The sequence below is a fragment of the Leuciscus leuciscus genome (genome assembly GCF_965113295.1).
Source record: "Leuciscus leuciscus genome assembly, chromosome: 3".
Classification (NCBI taxonomy): domain Eukaryota; kingdom Metazoa; phylum Chordata; class Actinopteri; order Cypriniformes; family Leuciscidae; genus Leuciscus; species Leuciscus leuciscus.
The window spans coordinates 38796088-38819106 of NC_138727.1; the positions used below are offsets into that span (position 1 = coordinate 38796088).

The 23019-nt window shown below is 37.7% G+C and overlaps 1 protein-coding gene across 5 annotated transcripts; it reads left to right on the forward strand.

Annotated features, from left to right (window-relative positions):
* The first annotated feature begins 851 nt into the window (after positions 1-851).
* Positions 852-22734, forward strand: LOC309495193 (atrial natriuretic peptide receptor 1-like). 5 transcript variants are annotated; one of them, XM_082164823.1, is made up of 27 exons: positions 852-1286; positions 1500-1694; positions 1783-1904; positions 2253-2342; positions 2434-2579; positions 3845-3966; positions 4058-4204; positions 4314-4468; positions 4660-4795; positions 5083-5174; positions 6436-6565; positions 7633-7711; positions 8021-8120; positions 8336-8425; positions 8585-8662; positions 8750-8854; positions 9126-9197; positions 9286-9448; positions 11179-11331; positions 11460-11637; positions 13564-13707; positions 18508-18631; positions 19243-19311; positions 19384-19558; positions 20865-20963; positions 21144-21235; positions 21638-22734. In XM_082164823.1, exons 1-27 carry the CDS (start codon positions 1280-1282, stop codon positions 21683-21685), a joined length of 3111 nt encoding a protein of 1036 aa, XP_082020949.1. In that variant the 5' UTR covers positions 852-1279; the 3' UTR covers positions 21686-22734. The 5 variants fall into 5 exon arrangements, 4 of the variants coding, with proteins under 4 accessions (XP_082020949.1, XP_082020950.1, XP_082020951.1 ...); XM_082164824.1 differs by having other exon boundaries at positions 9126-9191; XM_082164825.1 differs by having other exon boundaries at positions 4711-4795.
* Positions 22735-23019: the final 285 nt, after the last annotated feature.

Genomic DNA, 23019 nt, shown 5'->3' on the forward strand with positions numbered 1-23019 from the left:
TAGTAGAGCACGTTCGCACACACGCACTATTCATAAAAGGTGCTTTAAATCTCTTGACAAACTAAAATACGTAAATTACATTTGTATGTATTCTAAATAAAAGACACAGGTTGTACTGAATGTCTACTTGCTTATTTTGCTCAAGATAAGGATTTATTGAGTCCACATGTCATGCAAACAAGAAACTATGCTTCTAACCACAGGTCGAGAGCTTGTAACGGTCACTTTGTGTTTTTGGGTTAATATGGGGTGAAATGGGAACTGCGCATGTGCGTAGAGTGTCAGTAGTTGATTTGACGGGTGATGAGAGGAGATAACCGCTCTACCGCTAGGCTACTCTTTCTTTTATATTTTGTGACCAGAGTTGGATGTTAGTTTGTATAAGTCACTTTTTCTCACTCGATCCCCATGTATGGAGACGAGTGTGACGTTTAAGTAATTGTATTAAACACGGGGAAAATACGCCATCTCTCGTCTCTCATGCATCTTTTCCTCCGACACCTATTGTTTTTCTTTTCTTTCTGGGCCACATCCCAACTTTGCGTTACAAGCTGTCGTTCCAAACACTCAACTTTGCGATGCTGTTTGCGAATGTTAGAACGATGGTTTCGGGAAACACCGACTTGTTGAACTATATGCTGATAACAACGGAACTTGCGACCATATTGGCTAACGATGCTTTTGGTAAACGCACCCCTGGCTGATTCTTGATCTATAATTAATTAATGTCCAAAGTATACATAATATTCTTAATTCCTTCTATTTTTCTTTTAGACACAGGAAGTTGGCAATCATATCAGTATATTTTCATTTACAGTTCCTTACTTTCTTGCTATTAATAAATATGAGGAGAGCCATGTGCTAACATTCACATTTTAAAAAAGAGCCCTTATAAACAAAAAAAACTACTCTATCACTCAAAGCATAGACAAACACATTTTTTTTTTTGTCCAGACCTCATAGAGATGAAAATTCCCATAGACATCTGTTGACCAGTGTTTACTCATATGCTGTTTTTTAAGCTATAAACAAACGTCAGAGGAGCACCACAGCTTGAGATACGGAGCATATTAATGTGAGACCCTTGATTTCCAGTCACTCTGGGGAGATCACTGTTGTGGATGGCTGGTTTCAGAGCTAAACCATATGGCCACAGTTTGCCACTGGATATTTTCCCATCCTCGATACAGGTTGTTTCTGATCCAAGGTCCCTTTTTAAAAATTAGTTTGACTAATTTTGATCACTGTCAGTATTGAAGCTGGAATTATTCTTTTTGGAATGAGTGGTAAGTACAGTCATTTCAGGTATTATTAATTTTAACAAGCTCATTTAGTGTTCGTAGCATATGGGATTTTACCATTGACAATGCTAAAATTAAATAAGATGTTTTCAAATAATATACATAGTTTGCTTACATACTTTGTGAAATATTTGTATGTACAAATATATCTTTGTGCGTACTGTAAAATATGAATATGTTGCCTAATATGTCATCTAGAGTTAATGAAGCACTTGGAGAGAGTTCCTGGCTTACTGCTCTTTTTGATGGCTCTGGTTCCTCTCAGTTTGGGCACCAGATTCACCTTGCTGATCTCCATGCCCAACACCTCCATTCCTTTCAGCGCTGGTCGGATTGGGGCTGGAGCTCTTGTCGCTATCAGTTCTGTAAATAAAAGTCCGGACCTACTGCAAGGTCAGTGAGCTATTTGTACCAGGTATAAAAGGAAGATGAGCAATATTTATCTATCGTCTTTAATGTGATGTTGAATGATTTGTGTCAGGGCATTATCTGGATTACCATTATGTGGACGATGAATGCAATGATCTACGTGGCCCAGGGAAAGTCGTGGCACTTTACCATAGACACAAATACAGCGCTTTCATCGGACCGTCTTGCTCAAATGTACGTGGTTGCATTAGCATCATTTCCCAGACTGAAGGTCAAAATTAATACAAAATTAAAATACAGCTAGTTCAAACGGAACATGTCAGAAATAACAATCACTCACTTATTATATCATTACTCTGACAATAGACTCTCAAATTAAGGTATTAAGGTCTTCTACAAGCTCACAGTTCCAATTAAAGCTTAAAATTGACTTTTAACGCATGAAGGGCTATCAAAAAGTAATTACAAAACTCGTTATAATCATATTTGTCACAAGATATCATCATTAGAAGACAAATGATTATCTAATGTTCGTTGTGCAGGAAATGGAGTATTATCATTTGTTGCTAATTTTTATTCAAGGTCTGTGCAGTGACTGCTAAACTAGCAGCTTATTGGAACATTGCTGTCATCAGTCCCGTATGTGCAGAGCAACAGTTTCTAGATAAGAAGGTCGGTTATGTTTCCATTAACATGCTCGCATCTGAAAATGCACTTTGCCTTTTGGTTGCTAAATGTTTCTTTTGGCCCCTTTTGAATTTAGGCCTATCCGACTTTAACAAGAGTGTTTGGACCTTTCACTAAACTAGGGGCTTTCTTTGTGGGAATCTGTAAACATTTTGGCTGGCAGCGCATAGGCATCATCTATGACAGCAAACCTTCCTGGACTATTTCTGCCGAGGGGATCAAGTATGTAATATACCATAAAACTCAGAGGTGGAAAAATCTATGTATGTTTACATTTATTTTACATTGTATATTATATTTTTTATACCCTGTATGTACAATGTAAAAAACGATCATAATTTTAACGGTAAAAAATATGGTCAAAACCTGTTAATTGGTTGCCTTACTCTATACTGTGTAAATCTGTCAAGTAATTTTAAAGTGAAATACTGTGGAAAAAGAACATCATCTTACAATTTACAGTGAAAAATCATAAATTGACAGAATTTTCTTTGACAGCTCATAATGGTTTTTCATTGAAATAGTTTCTTCTAAGGCTTCTTATGTTGTTAAATTAATGTTCATTGCATTTTAGTTTATGAAATAAAGGACTACATATTTTTTTCTAGTGTGAATTTAATTTAAATCTGTAATATTTCAAATGTTTCTTACCATAGGCTATACACTCCTAGGCAAGAAAAAAAGAAAAGAAAAAAGGCCCAAAATGGCTAAACATTGTGACTGAGCTTTTATTTGTCTTAACCACAAACTATTGGTCAGGAAATTTGCAAAATGTCAGCAAATGCACTACTTAACCAGCCATTGCTGTCTTTTTGGCAGAATATGGGAAGTTGTGTGTGCAGTGATGAAGAATAAAACATGATTTACATGATAATAAGTGCATCTCTACCACAATGAAACACAGAGGAAGAAGATGTGTCATTGTGTGGGGAACATTTTTATCTGCTGGTATTGGTGAACTACTTCAATGTGAAAAATCATTTAATGTTTTGGAGTACAGCTTCCAATGAAAAGTGATCTAAAGAGGAATGGTCAGATGTTATTTTTCACCAAGACAATGCTCCTGCCCAAATTGCAAAGACAACTAAGAAGTGGCTTGAGAACAAATCCACCAGGCTCATGTTTTAGCTTTGGCCAGAGTCCAGATTTGAACCCTATAGTGAATATTTGGTCTTAAATTAAACTCAGACGCACTGGAATACATTTTTCAACAACGCATGAACTGTTTGAAGCCATTAACATTGAGTGGAACAACACTGACTCTTCTAAAAAGTTGTCTGCAAGTTGGGAAAGGCTATTCTGTGCTAAGTGACTTTATCAGTATTTGAGCAATTCTTTCTAATTTCCTGACCAGTGATTTGCGATTAAAATGGTTAAGACCATTAAAAGTTTTTATTCATATTTCAAGAAGTCAAGAAGTTCATTTCAGAAAAAAATGGTTACCACTTTAATTAAAAATGTCATTTTTAAACCTCATTTCTTCAAAGGTATCAAGCAGAGCACAATAACATCACCGTGGCCAGGTATCAAGAGATTCATGGCTCTCTCTCCCAAGGGTCTTTATCCACCTGGTCCTGGATCTTAACTGAGATGGCTCAAGTCTCTCGCAGTAAGTAAAATTCTGTTCTCACAAAAAGTTTATCACAAGACTGGTGAGGAACTAAACACTGAAACCATTGTTTATGTTTTCACTTGCGCAGTTATTGTGATATCAGCACATGGCAAGGTTGTCCGCAGCTTGCTTATTGAAGCTCACAAGAAAGGCCTGACTGACGGAGATTTTATCTTCTTTTGTTTCGAGCCGTACAAGCAAAAGGTCTTGTTTGGCAGTTTTGACTGGAAACAAGGTGTGTTGCGTAACCACAAAAGCAATGACTTTGCTAACCTCATAAAATGAGGTATTACTGAATATGACGCCATTTTCTATTTATAGTGCATGGTTTTCTTCTTTCTCAGGTGATGAATATGACTCAGTGGCCAGGCAAGCTTATCAGGCTCTGTTTTTCCTGTCAGTGTATAAACCCAGTGATAAACGGTATCAGGCCTTCTCAGAGAATGTCACCAGAAGATCCAAAACAGACTTTGGCTATACATATGCTCCTACTGAAAAGGTTGGCTTTTACATTATAGACAGAAGCAAAGGTAGAGTCTGATGTCAATGATGCTATCAGTGTTTTGGTGCAGATGGGGAAGCCTTATTCAGTGGCTTATGTGAAACCAGATGTCGATCTTAGATGTGATGTTTTTAAATATAAAACTTAAAGGTTATTTTATTATGAGTTTAATTGTTTTAATGTAACAGGTGTCAGTGCTAGCAGCAATAGCCCATGATACTGTCTGGCTGTATGCCCAGGCATTAAACGAAACTTTGGCAGAAAATGGAAACCCATATGATGGCTTGGCCATCACTAGACGAATGTGGAACAGGACCATAACAGGTTTGTAGAACTTAAACTATATCTATTGATTCCCAATTGGGTATAGTGAACACTGCAAATTTGTTATAATGAAATCTTTCCCAAACCTTAAGCTTGCATATGTGAGCAATGCTGATAACAATATGAGTAATAAAGTACATAGCCTATTTCTAGTTTGGGTTTGTTGACGGGGTATTGAGCATTCCCTTTCCTACATCAACAATTCATGTAATTTCCTATTGTAAATGAAATTGCCACCAAGTTGACAGGATTTCATTATGGTACATGCTTTGTGGCTTATTACACAGGTATCCAAGGCAATGTAACCATTGATGCAAATGGAGATCGTGAGTTAAACTACATGATGAAGCAGTTTCAAGATAGTGGTAACCAGAGTCAGGTGAGATACTGCCATGCTCACTACTTATATCAACCGTAAGCGAAACCAGAGACAATTTATATAAGAGACATGCCACTTCCTCAATCCTCAATCCAACTATTTAAGGAAAACCCGTAACGGCAAAGATGGCGGTTGTATGCACATGTCCCGCCCCTCCCGCTGGAAAGCCAATCATCTACTTTTAACAGTCAAGCCGTGAAACATTTAAGCCTATCGTCTGGTTCCACTGACGCATGCGCACAGTTGAGGTTTTGCGACAGTCGGTTTTTTGGTTTTTTTCCCCGGTCGCGCGCGCGCGCACTCTCTCTCTCTCTCTCTCTCTCTCTCTCTCTCTCTCTCTCTCTCTCTCTCTCTCTCTTCCGGAGCCAGGCGAAAGTGTAAACAAGACTTCACCGTCTCCAAATTAAGCTCTGTCTCCTGCACGCATATTAGTCAAAATAAAACGACATGATGGTAAAAGGTCGGAAGACCAAAGTTTCATGTTGAGCATTCTGAATATTTTCCCCCCTGAATTACCACTGGGTGTGAATTGTGCTAAAATACGTTGCCTTATCTTCTCTGAAATGCGTTCCGCACATTCAGCTGACATAAAATGACTCTCTAAATAAATGAAAAAACCTATCCAGTGATGTAATGTTTTCTGTGTTGATACTAACCTTGTGGGATGTCCATGTCCTAACTGCTGGGATAATCACACAACCATATGACACGTCCAATTCGCGAACTAATGACTCCTTTGAACCGATTCATTTTAATGAATAGTTAAAACAACTGATCTATACAATACATTGTTATTACTGATAAAGTGCAAACCTGCTTATATTTAAATAATGGTGAACAATATTGACATTGAATATTGCACAACACCGGCATTCTGGATAGAGACGTAAATGCAGTTGGTGTCGTGAACCCTTGCGCATGCGTAGTAAAAGTATAACCTGTGGGGAAAAAGGCGTTTTAAATCTTATTTTGGGGCAAAGTCATCAAACTTTTTCAGCGATTTTTATCATATTTTACTGCTGTTTCTATACATGTAGTTTTTATGTCCCGGTGACCAGTGAAAGTGCAGTTCTGACTCTCTGCCCATTCATTTAGATAGGAGCCTGGTCTTGTTAGTCCGAAATAGCTGCCCGGAGGCGTTGCCAAGAATGGCGGCCGAGTGGCACGACTTGCCTAAAAGGACTTTGGCGAAACCAACGGAAGCCATGCTCTGCTATTCTGAATTATATTTGTCAAATGAGTCGTTGGGTTCTCCACACAGGTCATTGCAAACTATTTTGGGACATATAAGGCAGTAAAAGGGGTTCACATCAGCTGGCCTGGAGGACGGACAACTCCTCCCAAAGACTCTCCAGATTGTGGCTTTCAAGGGGAACTCTGCATCAATCTAGGTATTGAGCAACTCTCATTGCAAAAAAAAAACGTGTATGTGTGTCAGAATCGTTATTGACAGCCCTTACTACCACATATATCAAATCGAATCCTAAACCTTAACAATAGTGTTAAAGAAAGAAAACGTGACATAAAAATGCATTTGCTGAAAGAACCATGCCATTTTAGCTTGCTGCTACACGTCTTTGAGCTCTTTTATCGTGATCTGTGTTTCACAGGACGTCAAAATGTATTAGTTTACAAATCAAGCACTATGGTAAACGTGTTTTGAGGTCATTACATAGTATTGTTCAAGAAACCACATGCAAATAAGTCTTTATTAATCAATAATCTGCTGGAAACAGCCGTTAAAAGTATGTATAGATACGTTTTTTGGAGTTTTGTAAAAATGTAGATAGACACATTTATCCTAGGTTGGTTTTGGGACTTTCATAGATCAAGGTTGTTGAACCACTTTTTCAACCACTCATCACTAATTTGTAAAGTGTATGTGTGGTAATAACTCAAAGCAACATGATATGAAGCTTGGAAGCGTTATTGCTTATCAAGTTCTTCAAGGGGCCAGTCAGAGGCCATAGTCTAGTAACTTTTTTTCCAGTAGGGGGCACCAAAAGCCCACCTTTGCTCCTCACATCAGTGGATTCACACCCCACCACCCAGCAGTTATTTTCCCACCCCTTCATTTTCAGTTTTTGGCACTGCCCCATACACTCGCTTTGATTAAAAAAAGAGGAACAAATCTTGAATAATGTACCATTGCCTGCAAGACCCAAATGTCCAACTGACGGCAATATAGATTCCTCAGCTATTCACTGACTGAATCTCCCCCAAGCTAACAGGTCGAAGCAATAAAGTGAGGACAGTCTTATGCAACCAGATATAATCCTTTTATCAGAATTCTGAAAAGGTGACTGTTTCATATTGCATTCCTACAGAATTACCCTTGGCGGCTTCAAGTCTTGCTGTATCATACTTCTATAAATGGACGTAGTTGGATGTTGACACCAAGCGAGCTTTAATCACACAGCAGACCTGCAGATTACAAATGTATGTGTTTTATTTTCAGAGAGAAAATTTTTGATTGCTTTGGGGATTATTGCTGGCTTGGTGGCTGCAGGAACGCTTGCAATCTGTGTTCAATACAGGTAATAGTCAAAGTGTACATTTTTCACTGCGGTTAAAGTTTAAGATTGCGCCTTCAGAACTGCTGAACCGTTAATCGTCGAAATGAGATCATTTGAATAACTGAGATGTATATACTTGATTTTTCCATTCCAAGTGATGTTTTTTTGCCAGTTACAACATTTTTGTTTATTTTGGATGTAAGATTTGCATGTTATACAATTATGTTGAAACTTTCTGCTGATTTGAAAGTTCATGAATTCCAGACTAAATTCACCTAAAACGTTTGAGCTGATGTCCAAAAATGCAGGCCTATATATTTTTATTACCAGGAAGTACAAACTCCAGGAGGAAGCCTCCAAGATGTTGTGGAAAGTCAATGCTGATGATGTCATAATGATGAAGCATCACTCCTCAACCGTGCCAGCAAAGGTTTTGAAATGATTTAATGCGTCATATGTGGATTAATTATGTCTTCCGGCCCATAGTTTACTTTATTTTGTCATACAAGTATTGTGTGAACTCATATATAAGTGCATACAGTACATGCTTGTACATAAGTACTAATAGTAATTGTAAGGCAGGAATAATGAATAAATGAATGAATCTATTACTTTAATAATTGGCTCTCCCCTTGTTTGGCTCAGTCCCACAGTTCCAAACCCATTCAGGCTTCTTTGGAATCTATCATAAGCAGAATGCAAGACAAGCCATCAGCACAAACTGCAGTGTACAAAGTGAAGTATTGGGATCACTTAGTGATTAAACATTTACGTCACTGTATTGTGACATGAAAAAGACAAATGATGCTACAAAACATTGGTTATGATTTAGTTGCCCTATAAATCTATTCATAGTTAATTTAATTTAATTTTTTTGTTTTCTTTCTTCTTCAGGGAACAATTTGTTCTGTTTGCTTTCTGAATTTAAGAAGCACTCATCTGAACAGCGTGCTGTTGGCAGAGCTCAAACTGGTGAAATCTGTTTAAAGCATTGACAAATATTGATTCTTAGTCTGTCACAACAAAACTATGACACCTTTATGGGTGTATGTGTTTCAGTGCAGAGATCTGACCCACTATAACCTTTGTAAATTTATTGGAGCGTCCCTGGAGACCCATCAACCCTTCGTCCTTATGGAGTACTGCCCTAAAGGAAGTCTGCAGGTGCTATTGCACAACACTAAGATAATTGTTTCTTTTCTGTTCAGGTTGGGAAATGGCATTGCCTCAGGATTTCCCTATGGGTTTTTTAATAATGGCAGTTTTGGATTTATGAATAAAATAAGTATCTAACAGGATAATGGTTGTAGTCCTACAACCTTGCAACATACATGGCAACTTCAAAATGAATGTCAGAATGCTAATGTGAGGATGGTTTCTTATTATTTTACGAATGACCATTGTAACGAAAGGTTTTTGTCCCCAAACTTTGCAGGACATTTTGAAGAATGAGTCGATCAAGCTGGACTGGACTTTTAAGTATTCCCTCATGCTAGACATTGTAAAGGTCACTGTGTCTGTGTCTTATAGTTTAAAATGATTTTGCTGACAGTAGAATATAAAACAGTGATGGATAAATTTGGACTCTCTTGTAGGGCATGGACTATTTGCACTGTAGTCCCCTGCACTGTCACGGTCACCTCTCATCATCGAGCTGTGTGGTGGACAGTCGCTTTGTCCTGAAGGTCACTGATTTTGGACTTAACGCTCTGAGGCGCTTAGACTCAGAGCAGAGCCCTGGATCTGACCCCTGGACCGGTAAGCTGGAATTGTGGAACTTCTGAAAAATGCAAAGAGAGAGAGTGAAAAAGTAATAATTGGTTTAGAGTTCAATACATTAAACACATTATTGTTTTGCACATATGCAAACAGAATTTTATAGTTTTAGGGCGGATTCCAAATGGGCTTTTCTTGGGGGGGCATTTCGGGAAGGGGATGCCAATTGTAGGGGCGTTCCAAGCGAAAGTGAACACCTGGATAGAGGGTATGCGCGTGACGTCATTGTCGACCGGTGTGACCGGTTACGCCCACTAAGTGGCAAAAAGACTGAGTGGCAGCATTTGTTTTCAGCGTGAATGCCGTGAAAAACACAACACATCTAAAATGGGAAAGAGCTTTGCGATTGACTGTACTACTACATTTGACAAGAAATCAGGGGCATATTTTTACAGTCTGCCGAAAGCTACAGAACAGAGAAGCAAATGGATCTGTGCAATTCATTGAAACAACTGGACTCCAGTAGGTGGATTTGCAGTTATCATTTAGTGTCCATGTGCTGAATTTAGGGGTAAAAATTTACCCTATATATTGTATTGTTATTGTATTGACAACTCATCATTTAAATATTTAACCATCGTACATTCTGCATAATTGGACTTGTTTAAATAAACACTGACAAAAAACGATACAAGTTTTAAGGCTGGACGATATGATGATATAATACATGGTTTTAGACCTACCTATATTGTATTTATATAAAGCGTTCACAGGCAAATTTGCTGTAGCCTATATATTTCCCCGGCGTTGAAATCATGCACATATATAAATGTCAGGAAACACGATTCCTGGCTGCATGTCAATATCCATGGATCACTGGATCTTTGGTAAATTGAACACTATACCGAGTTCAGTCTTTAGTTTAAACTGATAATCATTTGTTTTACTCGCGTTTTTGCAGTTTCCCCTATTAAATCCAGTTATGCAGTAGGCTCTTTTGCCACTCAGTCCGGCTGAGGTGGGCGTGTTCTGGCGGGAAAGTGACGTCAATGCATTCCCTCTATCCCTTCACAAAGGGCCCTTCCACAAGTCCGTTTGCGAAGGTCATATTCGATAATTTAAGGAAGTAATGTTTTCGATCATGGCCATGTGACCCAGGGTGACGAGTCCTCGCAAATCATTTTATAGCTGGATGGCGGGAGTGGTCGCATTAACTCATAAACAAGAATACTTCAAGTTGTGTTTTTTGTGTGTGTGTGTGTGTGATATTTTACACACATTCATGTCATACATTTCAAATGTTGGGTTTCCATGTATTATGGGGACTTTCCATAGACATAATGATTTTTATACTGTACAAACTGTATATTACCCTGACCCTAACCATCAATGAAAACTTTCTGCACTTTTACATTTTCAAAAAACATAACTTAGTGTGATTTATAAGCTGTTTTCATCATGGGGACCAAGGACAAGGATTTCTGATATTGACATCTTTGTGTGGACATTGTGTGCAACAATTACATTAAGAATTAATAAGAAATTACTGATGTAAGAACAGCTAATGGTAACATTACAGGTTGTTCGCTTCACCAAGTGTGTTCCAAACGGATACACTGTGACACACAAGTGCCCTGCTCCCTTCAAATTCCCCACTTAAAAGGTTCTGCCCTTCGGAGTGAGTCGGGCAAAGGGATGCTCACTTGCCATTTGAATTCACCCTTAGTTACATTTTGTCAGTTCTGTAAATACATATGCGTTTGCATTTTAAGCTATGCTATGGAGGGCACCAGAGCTTCTGAGGCAGTCCATGGCTGCTAATGGCACTCAAAAAGGGGACGTTTACAGTTTTGCCATTATCGCTCAAGAGGTGGTATATCGCAGAGGGCCTTTCTACATCCCCAACAGTCACTTCAGTGCTAAAGGTACGACAATACTCTCCACACCCTCTCTCCATAACCACTTTTCTGTTATTAAAGCCATTCTTCGTAACATAAAGTAAAGCACTGCAGATGGGTACCTGTGAAGGACTCTCTCCCTGTCTGTTTTTCAGAGATTGTGGAAAGGGTCAGGACGGGGGGCTGTAGCCCACTGAGGCCACACATAGACCAAGCGGAGTGCGCAGAGGAACTGGAGGGTCTCTTGGTCAGCTGCTGGAGAGAGAAACCTGCTGAGAGACCAGACTTCTCATTTCTCAGGACTGCCATCAAAAAAAATTGTCCTAGTAATGGGTCAGTTATGAAGCAAGACAGAGCAATAATGTGTTGTTCATCATCTCTACTTTTCATTTTCTAGATTTCTTTTGTAGTCTGAAATAGTTAATTTACAGAATTATTGTAATAATTATTTGCTCACACTTTAGATTAGGGTCCAACTCTCACAATTAACTACGACTTTTGCCTCGATATACTCCTAATTACTGTTTATTAATAAGGTAGTTGTTAAGTTTAGGTATGGAGTAGGATTATGATCATGCAGAAAAAGGCGTTAATAAGTACTTTTTAAGTACTAATAAACAGCCAATATCCTAATAATATGCATGCTAATGAGCAACTAGTTAATAGTGAGAATTGGACCACAACTAAACTAAAGTGTTATGTTATTCTTCTTCTTCGTCTTCTTCTTCGTCTTCGTCTTGGTGTTGTTTTTGATGTTGTTAATATTACTAATTTAACTATTAAGCTTAAAATACTTATTAGGAATGTCACCATGACATTTAACTGAAATAAAATGTTTAAGTTGAAGTACTAAAATTACTTAAAATGATCAAAAAAAGATAAATAGAAATAAATAAAAGAAAATATAAAAATGACAAAAGCACAAAACAAATTCGCTAAAACTTTCAAAATATTAATAAATAATTATAATAATATATAAATAATACTAAAATAACACAGAAGGGTATGTTATTTATTTTTATACCACAGTTGACCATTTATTTATCAGCTAATAAAACAAGCTTCATAAACTGTATTTTAATTTGAAGCCAAATACCGTACACTATGGCGTGGTTTCACAGACAGGACTTGGATTAAGCCAGTATAGGCTTTAGTTAAGGACATTTAAGTAGCTTTTATAAACGTGCCTAAGAAAAAAAAAAAACATTACTGATGTGCATCTTGAGACAAAACAACGACACTGACATATTTTAAGATATGTCAGTGCAAGTTGCTTTCAGCTCAGACATGCATTTTAGTCTGGGACTAGGCTTAAGCCTCGTTGGTGAAACCCTAAAAAAACAGTTACAAAAAAATAGCCAACTTACAGTTAGTACTTGCATACCACAAACCAAAACAAAGAGAACCACAGACACTCTGACTTTTATGTCTGACAGTTCCTCTTCCTCTATACACCAATTCATACATTTAACTTAAAACTTTCATGTAATCTCAATGTGAACACTCTGCGGACTGCACTTTTATTAGAGTTTCTATTGAAACAATCTTCCCCACTTGCAGAGTAAGACTCTCAAGTGAAGTCAGTGTTAACATTGAGATAAGTCTGATTAAAGGCACTTTAAACAAGCAGTGCTGAGACATCAGAAGTGTACAGCTATCTCTCTCCCCCTTCCAATCCCAATTCTTTCTTGATACTGTAACAGTTGCACATTCTTCCTCTCTGTGGTTGTTTCAGCTTTATAAATGAGGGTAGTTGTGACTAATGAGCACTTTTGAGGTAATAAAGAAAAACAGGGCAGGGACACAGAGGATCATTAATTACATTTACAAATGACAGTGCTTAATCAGGTAGACAAACAAGATATGAGCACTCTGGGGACCAGAGACACACAACCCAGCAAGCACAGAGTCTCGTGAGAACAACACTGTCAAAGCGTATCACTCTAAACAGGCGAGAGAGAGAGAGAGAGAGAGAGAGAGAGAGAGAGAGAGAGAGAGAGAGAGAGAGAGAGAGAGAGAGAGAGAGAGAGAGAGAGAGAGAGAGAGAGAGAGAGAGAGAGAGAGAGAGAGAGAGAGAGAGAGAGAGAGAGATTAAAAGAGCAATTGTGTTACAGTATGTCTACTGTATGTTGATCATTATTTTGCAACAGAATGGCCCTTGAAGGCACAATAAAGAATTGCTACTGCTTCTTTAATGTGATAGTACTAAAGCTATAATAGTAATAATATTAAATGCTAATCGTTTGTGTGTGTTCACAGGGGGTCTGAGAACATTCTGGATAACCTGCTGTCCCGTATGGAGCAGTATGCATGTAATCTTGAGGAGATAGTTACTGAGCGTACCGCTGAACTTCAGGAAGAGAAGAAGCGGGCAGAGGGGCTACTCACGCAGATGCTGCCACGGTAATGCTCCAGATTATAACCAAAAAGTTGCATATAAATCCTTTTCCTTTTTACACTTCCTTGATTTACAATGCTGTGGTTAGGTATGGAGGCATAGAAATCATGAGGTTACCATTGCGCCAACTGATGTTTTACCTAATTTGTAAAAGAATATATGCATGTAGGCCATGAAGCACCAAGCTGATGGTTGGCCATTGTCCAATGACAGGCTGTCGTTGAGCTTCTGTTGTCCTATTTTTTTGTGGTATGTTCTACACTGTTGACACTCTTGAACCCCTATTGGCAGCTTTCCATGGATTGAGCAAATTGAATAACTCTGATTGTCTGTTCGGTTAGTCAACCAGTGCACAAGATGAAAAATGGAAGTGAGAAGCATGCAAATGACAAAGCCAAGAGGGCATACACAGAACTCTAGTTTACCTATTTAAAGGGGTCCTATTATGCCCTTTTACAAAGTCTTGATTTTGTTTTGGGGATGTACTAGAATAATGTTTTCATGCTTGATTGTTAAAAAAACACATTATTTTTTACATTATTACAGCTCCTCTCTCCCCAGTCAGGTTGAACGCGTCGTTTTTGATGAAGCCCCTCCTTCCAAAATATGAAATGTGATGTGATTGGTTAGCTGGCCCAGTGTGTTGTGAATGGCAGTGCTTAACGTGTGTTCAGGAAATGTCCTGCCCCTTCATAAACACAAGCTCTACTGAGATGAAAATATTAACGATGGAGTCAATTTCAAACCAATTTGAGCCCGATTCAGACCCTGACAATGTTAACGAACAACAGGATTGTGCTGAACAGATTTCAATGCTTGAAATCTGTTCAGCACGGATTTGAAGCATTGACTTTGGAAGCACGGATTTCACAGAACTTTTCAGAGTGGTATGTTTTTTTTGTATTTTCTTATAGATATGATTTTATCCACTTTTTAATCATATTTGTCGGAAAACTATATGGTAATGCAAACAGTAGTGATGTCCGGTTCGTGAACGAATCATTCTTTTGAACCGGTTCTTTTTAGTGAACCGGTTGAACCAGTACACTAAATCGAACAGAATCGTTCAAAACAGTTTGTGTCTTGCGTCAGCGCTGATCCACAAGTTACTAAAGTTACTCACTTTTGGACATGCCTGACACAGTCCCTCCGACTCAAAATAAACAATATCCCGGAGTATATACTCAACTACAACAGTTCACTGATCTGAGACATGTTGTGCTGAGAGAAGTGATGAGCACAAGCAGCTGATACTGAGCATGCACGCACTACCGAGCGTACAGGTACAGCGGTTCTCGAATCACCAGTACAGAACCGAGAACTGTTTCTTTCGGACACGGTCGATACGGAGAACCGATGAGCTGGAGATGCTGCGCATGCGTGATAGCACCGTCTCTGAACCAAACTTTCTTTCGGGCAACTGCATGCTGTGCTGATACATGAGCACGGGTGAACCGAGGACTTAAATGAGGGGTGAAATGTACGTGTTTTTTTTTTTATAACAAATAAAATAAAATTGATGAAGACCAGTTTATTCACTTAATATCTTTAAGACATGTGAAACATCCGCGTACTTGCTCATCGCCTGTAGGGTTCATTTGCAAAACGTAAATGTAAGAAACTTATCCAAGATGATTATGATGATGATTACTATTATTTAACTGAAGTTATGATAACAAATGCCTTTATTTGAATGTATTTTTATCCGTCGGGATGATAGAATTGACGTCATTACGCGAATAGATAAAAGAACTGGTGAACCGTTTTTTTTTATTTTTTACCGGTTCATTGAAACGAACTGTCCGAAAGAACCGGTTCGCGGAAAAGAACCGGACTTCCCATCACTAACAAACAGTAATCAATCACAAAATCATGGATAATTGTCCTAAGGGGCTGTTGGAAAGTTTTCTTTTATCGAAGCAGAGACCAGGAGACGTTGGGATCACGTTCAAACAGAAAAGTTTCTTTATTTGAGCGCGGCTGCGGTTCGTCCAACAAAATCTGAATCTAATACAGTATTCAGTGTAATTATACTTCTCAAAGAGGGGAGGGATTACATAGAGGTGGAGTCTCTGAACAAAGCATGTAAATTAAGTATGAACACACCCTACTCTGAGAGCACTACCAGTCCAATTGAATCAGCGTAACTTATTCAAATGCTGATACTGGCCAGGAACTCCGGTTCCAAAAAACAATTCCAGAGCCATTAAAGACAAAAAGTGAAAGTCTCCCCTACAGCTAATCCAATCAACCTAATGATTCATCGTCTAGGGCTGGGGCTCGAGCCATTAAAGACAAAAGGTGCGTCTGGGGCTACGGGCTTGAACCATTAAAGACAAAAGGTGACTTAAAATAGAGAAAAACAGGACTGGCAGAAACTGTTGTTACTATTATCCTAACCTAACCTTAAAATGCTAACTTCAATGAGAAAAACAGGACTGGCAGAAACGGTTGTTACTATTATCCTAACCTAACCTTAAACTGCTAACTTCAATGTACTCAACTTTTACTGTTGCAACCTAAATTAAACATTTCATAAATTTGTAATACAACAGGGCGTTGAACAGTCTTACAAAAGCAAGAGCTTACAAAAGCTAAAGTAAACACTACATCAATACTGTAATGTTAGTTAGCAGGCTAGCGGAGGCAAAGCTTTGCCCTCTGTTTACATCATAGCTAACAACATAAAACTAATAACTGGAACTGTTAATAGAAACAGAACTACAAATAATAAGACATACTTACAAGTTCTGATCCATAACTTACAAATTGTGATCCATAAACAACAGATTGTCCCAACAAAATGGGAGCGGCTACGTCTTTCAGAAGAAGCATTTGAGCTTATAGCCTACAGTGTACTCTCTTTTGTAAGTAAAATGTGGAGTGCACAGACAAATGTTGAGGTTATATTGTTCAAGAAGAGTGTTGAAAATGCATAGTAACCACACTAAGTTCGTCAGCCTTAGGACAAACTTTTACCAGTGTGTAAAAAACAGCGACAACTCTTTTCATCTTCTCTAGCGTCACTTATCCAGGCCTCTCCAACTATTTTTTGCCTATTCCGTGGGCGGTATTATTTAAATGAGGAACATTATGACTTCATAAGATCCGGAAAAAGTGCGCTTTAGTCCACACGAGCCGTTCGTTGTGGTTCTTGAAAAGTTGATTCTGTTAAATAAAATATATCCCTTTGGAGTTATGCTCAAAAAGCAACATTACACACTAACTAAAGTAGAAAAAGTGAAAAAGCATAATAGGACCCTTTAAATAATGAATACAGACTACTGCCACCTGCTGGTATGAAGAGTTATTTCCTCTCACACAGGCACAGAAAGAATGCGCTAGTTGGCAGTTGGCTTTAGTCTTTGTGTTGTGTTCAAGCGCAGATTTTTGTGAAAAGAGACATCACCACAGTCGGCTTTCATTGCCGCTAGTTTTTTGATGCCGGTTTGTTGTGTTTTTACCCTAAAATTTTCCTTAAAGGAAATGTTTTATTGTATCATCATTTACTCACCCTCAAGTTGTTTCACACCTGAATGAATTTGTTTCTTCTGCTGAACGCAAAAGAAGATATTTTGAAGAATATGGGTAATCAAACAGTTGGAAAAAATACTATTGAAGTCAATGTGGTCCATCAATTGTTTGGTAACCAACATTCTTCAAAAATAATTTGTGTGTGTGTGTTCAGCAGAAGAAAGTAATTCATACAGGTTTGGAACAACTTGAAGGTGAGTAAATGATGACGGAATTTTCATTTTTGGGTGAACTATCCCTTTAACACTGAAAATATTTAGAAAATATTTAGTACTGAATGCAATTTGCAATATATCTGCGAAACTGGATCTGCTTGGGTTATAATGCACTTGTCTTTCATTTGATGAATTATTGCTGCAATGATCAATAAAAATGTACTCAAACATATTTTTTTAATGTATACTAAATTATGTATACTACCTCATATTAAGGCAAAATCTTTATTAACATCTCATTTACATACAGCGAAGTCATGTTCGCTCTGGAAAAAAAAGGACACATAACTATGGTTCTGTGCTGTTTCAGCACATTTAAGGGGATAGTTGAAAAAAAAAAAAATCTGTCAATTACTCACCCTCATGTTGATCCATATCCATAAGACTTGTTCTTTTTCAAAACACAATTGAAATTATTTTTAATAAAATCTGAGAGATTTCGGTCTCTCCATTGACAGTCCATTCACCCAAAACTTGTACAGTAAATGTAATCCATATGAAATATGGATTCATATAATCAATCCATCAAATAATCCATATTTAATCCAAGTCTTCTGAAGATACACAGTCTCTTTTTTGATATACTTTTAATTTAATTAGACTTTTATTCACATATAAACATTGATCAACGCACCTACATAGAGTACATCAATTATAGTAAACGAAAGCACAACGATAATTTCTTGATGCATAAGATCCAGTAAGGTTTGAGATTGAGTTTCTGTTTACCATTTGGGTTTTGAAGATGAATGAAAAATTTGGAATGATATGAGGGTGAGTTAATAATGAAAAAAATGTCATTTTTAGGTTTAACACCTGGTTAAACTGGATGCTTAGTGAATAAAGATGCATGCTTTTGTATTGACATACTGCGCACAAAAGTGGCACAACTGTTCAGTGAATTCGTCCTCAACACTTCAGTAGTGTTACTAAAAACTTGCTTGCACCTGGCCTAACAACAAGCCTACGTGACCAGACCAGTAATCAACATCACCAAGGCCTCCACTTGAAACCTGCCTTTGAAAAGTGCCTGTCTTTTTTCCCTCATATTTTTAGATCTGTGGCTGCTCAGCTCTTAGCGGGAAAAACAGTGAGAGCAGAGACCTACGACTGCGTCACCATCTATTTCAGTGACATTGAAGGCTTCACAGCCATGTCAGCATCCCTCACGCCAATGCAGGTGATGAAAGACACCAAGACTCAAACAGCATCTCAGAAAGTTTCTACCCAGTGCTTTCTGAGCAGGTTTGGCTGCATTCTGAAAACAAATTCACAGAGGTTTTTAAAAAATTTAGGTCCTGTGTGAGGTCATTTGAACTTATTTCGATCCTATTTTGAAAAAAAACATATGTCCAGAGCCATTTGGGCTGGCTTGAGGAGCTTGAGTTGTCTAAGACTTTGAAAAACCCTGGACTCGTTAAACAATGTGTGTGTGTGTGTCTGTGAGTGTTTGTGTTGGGGTCTGTGTTGTAAGATCAAATACCCACATAGTAAGCTCTGGAATGGGTCTCATATGTCCTATGAGAGCTCCTGACATTACTAGATCACATGGCTCAAGTGCCGAAAACTCCACTCTGTCACGAATATCAGGCTTCTGTTAGCATAGCTGTTGGCTCGCTAGCTCGTCTGAGTCTTAAAGTGGAAATAATACATTCACATGAGGCTATATGTGGACCATACTAAAGCCCACAGCTGAACCACAACAGAAAACTATTGTCACCTTACAGAAACTTTGATCTTTGTATCCATAAGCTGACTTTAAACCGGCCGTACTTGTTTCCTTTCCTGTAGGTTGTGAACGTGCTGAATGATCTGTACACATATTTCGACAATATCATTGACAACCACAATGTTTATAAGGTACGTAATATGAATGCCTCACCGTTTCATTGTAGGTTATTGGTTGCTTTATGTTTCCTTTGCTGTATCCAGGTGGAAACCATTGGCGATGCCTACATGGTAGTGTCGGGCCTGCCTATAAGAAATGGAGACGAACATGCAAAAGAAATAGCCAGAATGTCGTTGGCTATAGTGCAGGGCATGACGAGCTTCCACAGTCCACACGTACCAGAGCAGCAGCTGAGGGTCCGCATTGGAGTCCATTCAGGTAATAACTGGATGGTGACAGCTCTTTGGCTGCATGGGCTATTCTTGTATATTCACTCGCCTGCAATGACCCTGATCAATCAGGAAAAAGAAATTTACTCAGGATATGAGTGTTCTTTGGTACTGGGTTGTAATTTATGTTACTGTATATAACAAAAGAGTAAACCTTCATGAACACGTTTTTTTTTGTGCTCTAAAATATGAACAAGTATCAGTGGTGCTCAACATTAGCAGTAGTTCAAGAGCTAGTTTTGTAAATTTCTTTTGTCTGCAAGAGCCACATTAAAAAAATTCCCTCATGCTCCACCACAGCTTGGTACATGGTAAAAAAATAGCTACTCAAAAGTTGCCACTCAACTTCGAGTGTTCAGTAAGCCTCTCATATTTCCACTTGATTTCCCACCCTAAAAATAAAAAAAATGTGTACTATTATTCAAAAGTTTGGGGGTAGAAGGATTTTTTTTTTTTATGAAATAAATAAATTGTATTCAACTGAGAAGCATTAAACTGATCAAAAGTGTCAGTAAAGACTTTTACATTGTTACAATCAATCAATCAATCAATCAATCAATCAATCAATCAATCAGTATATAAGTAGCAATTATTTTGAACTTTCTATTAATTAAAATAAAATCATGGTTTCCTAAAAAAAATAATTTTAACTGTTTTTAATAATAATGAGAAATGCTTCATCAGCAGCAAATCATCATATTAGAATGATTTCTAAAGGATCATGTGACACTGAAGATTGGAGTAATGATTCAGCTTTTCCATTACAGGAATAAATTACAATCTAAAATATATTATAGAAAAAGTTACAATATTTCACAGTCTCAGTATAGTGTAGGAAACAAATGTTGTGCATTGTTATCTACAGGTTTGAGAGACTACCTCTCATTAAATATTTGATTATGACTTGTTATTTATTCAAAAGGTTTATACAGTACATTTCATTTATTCTCTCTCTTGCCTTTTTCAGATGTGTTTTCAATAGAAAACCAATGACGCATTTGTATATTCATTCTGATTGGTCAATTTACGCATCAGAGGAGTGTTTACGCTGTCAGCCGCTCTGGCATCTATGCCGAGATTCCAACATGCCAACACATATAAGAAAGATTCAAATAAATGACATCATTGTACATTATATTACATAACACCATCATTAAAGAGGTGATTTAAGCACGCAAACACTACTACTGTGATAGAGAAATTGAAGAAACTTTTATTTGAAATGTGTTTGTTAAAACTACTAGAGGTTGAGGAAAAATGCAGAATCATAAAAAAAAACATTTTGCTTGTTGCAGGGCCTTGTGTCGCAGGGGTTGTGGGTCTGAAAATGCCACGCTATTGTTTATTTGGAGACACTGTGAACACGGCCTCCAGGATGGAGACATATGGATTACGTAAGATCACTCATGAAGGATGTGCCGACAGTAGATTAGTAAAATGTCAGAAAAGAATTTCAAATGAAACCTATATGTGATTGACATTGCATGATCTTGCCACTGCCTGGACCTTAGCATATTTCTAACACACATAATAGTGTAGAGAGGTATCATAACGTTATACTTTTCCCTCTCCAGCACTGAAGATCCATGTGAGCAGTTCCACCAAGTCTCTCCTTGACACTTTCAGGACTTTCCGCTGTGAATTGCGAGGTGATATTCACATAAAGGTACTGCTGTCACTTTTGACATTCACCTCAGAAAACACCATCTCAGTTTCATTTCGCCTGTCTTGCCACGTCACAACAATCCTATTTGCTCAACTGGTTCTTTTCACACTTATTTATTTTAGGATTGGTGCTTCAAAATTGCTTGCGCTAACAGTGACAAATCCATTGTTAAAAAGCCATAATGTAATAAAATGACATCATAACTACAATCAAGGATGTAAACATTGATATCTGAAAAGTTATGTATACACAGCAACACAATTTCAGAAAGAGTGGAAATATTTATTCGGTAACGAGCCATAGCTGGCAAGGACCTATAAATAGATCTCAATAGTCTATTCTTGACAATAAGTTTTCAAAGCTTCGGAACTGCTTTCACCTCCCTGTTCTCTTCCATTTCAGGGAAAGGGCTGGGTGAGGACATTCTGGCTTTTGGGAGAGGACCACTAAAACAGACGTCCCACTTAATTTTTGTTTTTGTCTTTAAATGCTGAAAAAAAAGTCTGTTCATTTTTACTAGAGCATATTACACTATATCTCTAATGTTACTTTGTTTTGCATGTTTGCAGTGTTTTAGTTCAATTAGCAAATTTCTAGGTACAGTTTGAGGCCGGCAATATTGTTTAATGTTTATTTATATATATATATATATATATATATATATATATCTTACGCTTTTTTATTGCATTTAGGCTGGATTTATTTGATCAAAAATACAGTAAAACGGTCATATTTTGAAATATTTTTGTGCTTTTTTTTCTATTTTAATTATATTTACTCCAGACTTTTCACAAAATTTAAAACACTTGTGTTGTGTTTTGTGGAAACAGTGATGCTTTTTCCCCAGGATTCTTTAACCCTTAAATGCATACCTCTGGTCTTTAGTGACCCAGGACATCAATCACTACCCCTCATCCTCATAATTTTTTTTAAGTTAGACATCATTATTCCTCAATCAATTCATTATACACAATATAACAAGAAAACAATATATAAAAGAATGCCTGTTTTCCCATTATAATTATTATTATTATTAATTGTCAAGGGAAAGGTAACGACATGAGGTGTGTTACAGTGCAAGTATATTTTTTTCAGCACAACAATAATTCAATCTTTGATGACTGAACAAGTGCAATTCAAATTTATTCCACAAGGTGGCAATGTCTGACACACAATGATGAAGTAACGTTTCACTCATAGTTACCACAGGCAGAAAAAAAAAAGCTAAAACAAATCGTCAGCTCAGCGATTTACTGCAGAGCAAATACTGAACGTAATCAAATATTAGTGTCACTGTCACTTGATGGTGGATCTGGTGAAGAAGCTGTCAGAGATCAACATTTTGATTTTGAAGATGTTGAAAATGATCCTGATAATTTCGCAACTCCTTGATAAGGAGGTGAAACTCTCCTTCCTCTCGGCGCAATCTCAGGATTGGATGGACCCAATATTTCCTCTTTCTTTTTCTCTTTTTAAGAAGTCAAAATCATCCTCACTGCTTGACGAATAAATACGCATCGGACTCAGTGTGCAAGGTTTCTGTGCGTGCCGAATTTTTAGGCTGACGAACACGAAAAAACGCATACGAAAATTTCGGACTCAGTGTGCAATGGCCTTGAGTCCGAAATTCGCATCCGAAATTTTTGCACGTTAAAAAAAAAATTCGACCTCACTTTATGTCAATCACGCTTGCACACTGTCTACGAAACTTTCGTCCGTAATAAAAAAATTCGGATCGGGTTCGATTTTCTGCGTTTTTCGCATCCACAGCCAGTATTTTGAGA

Excerpts from the sequence above, each read along its gene's own strand:
- LOC309495193 (XM_082164823.1), top strand. Across the intron at positions 4,796-5,082 it reads GTGGAACAGGACCATAACAG|GTATCCAAGGCAATGTAACC; the intron begins GTTTGTAGAACT and ends CTTATTACACAG. Across the intron at positions 20,964-21,143 it reads GATGGAGACATATGGATTAC|CACTGAAGATCCATGTGAGC; the intron begins GTAAGATCACTC and ends TTCCCTCTCCAG.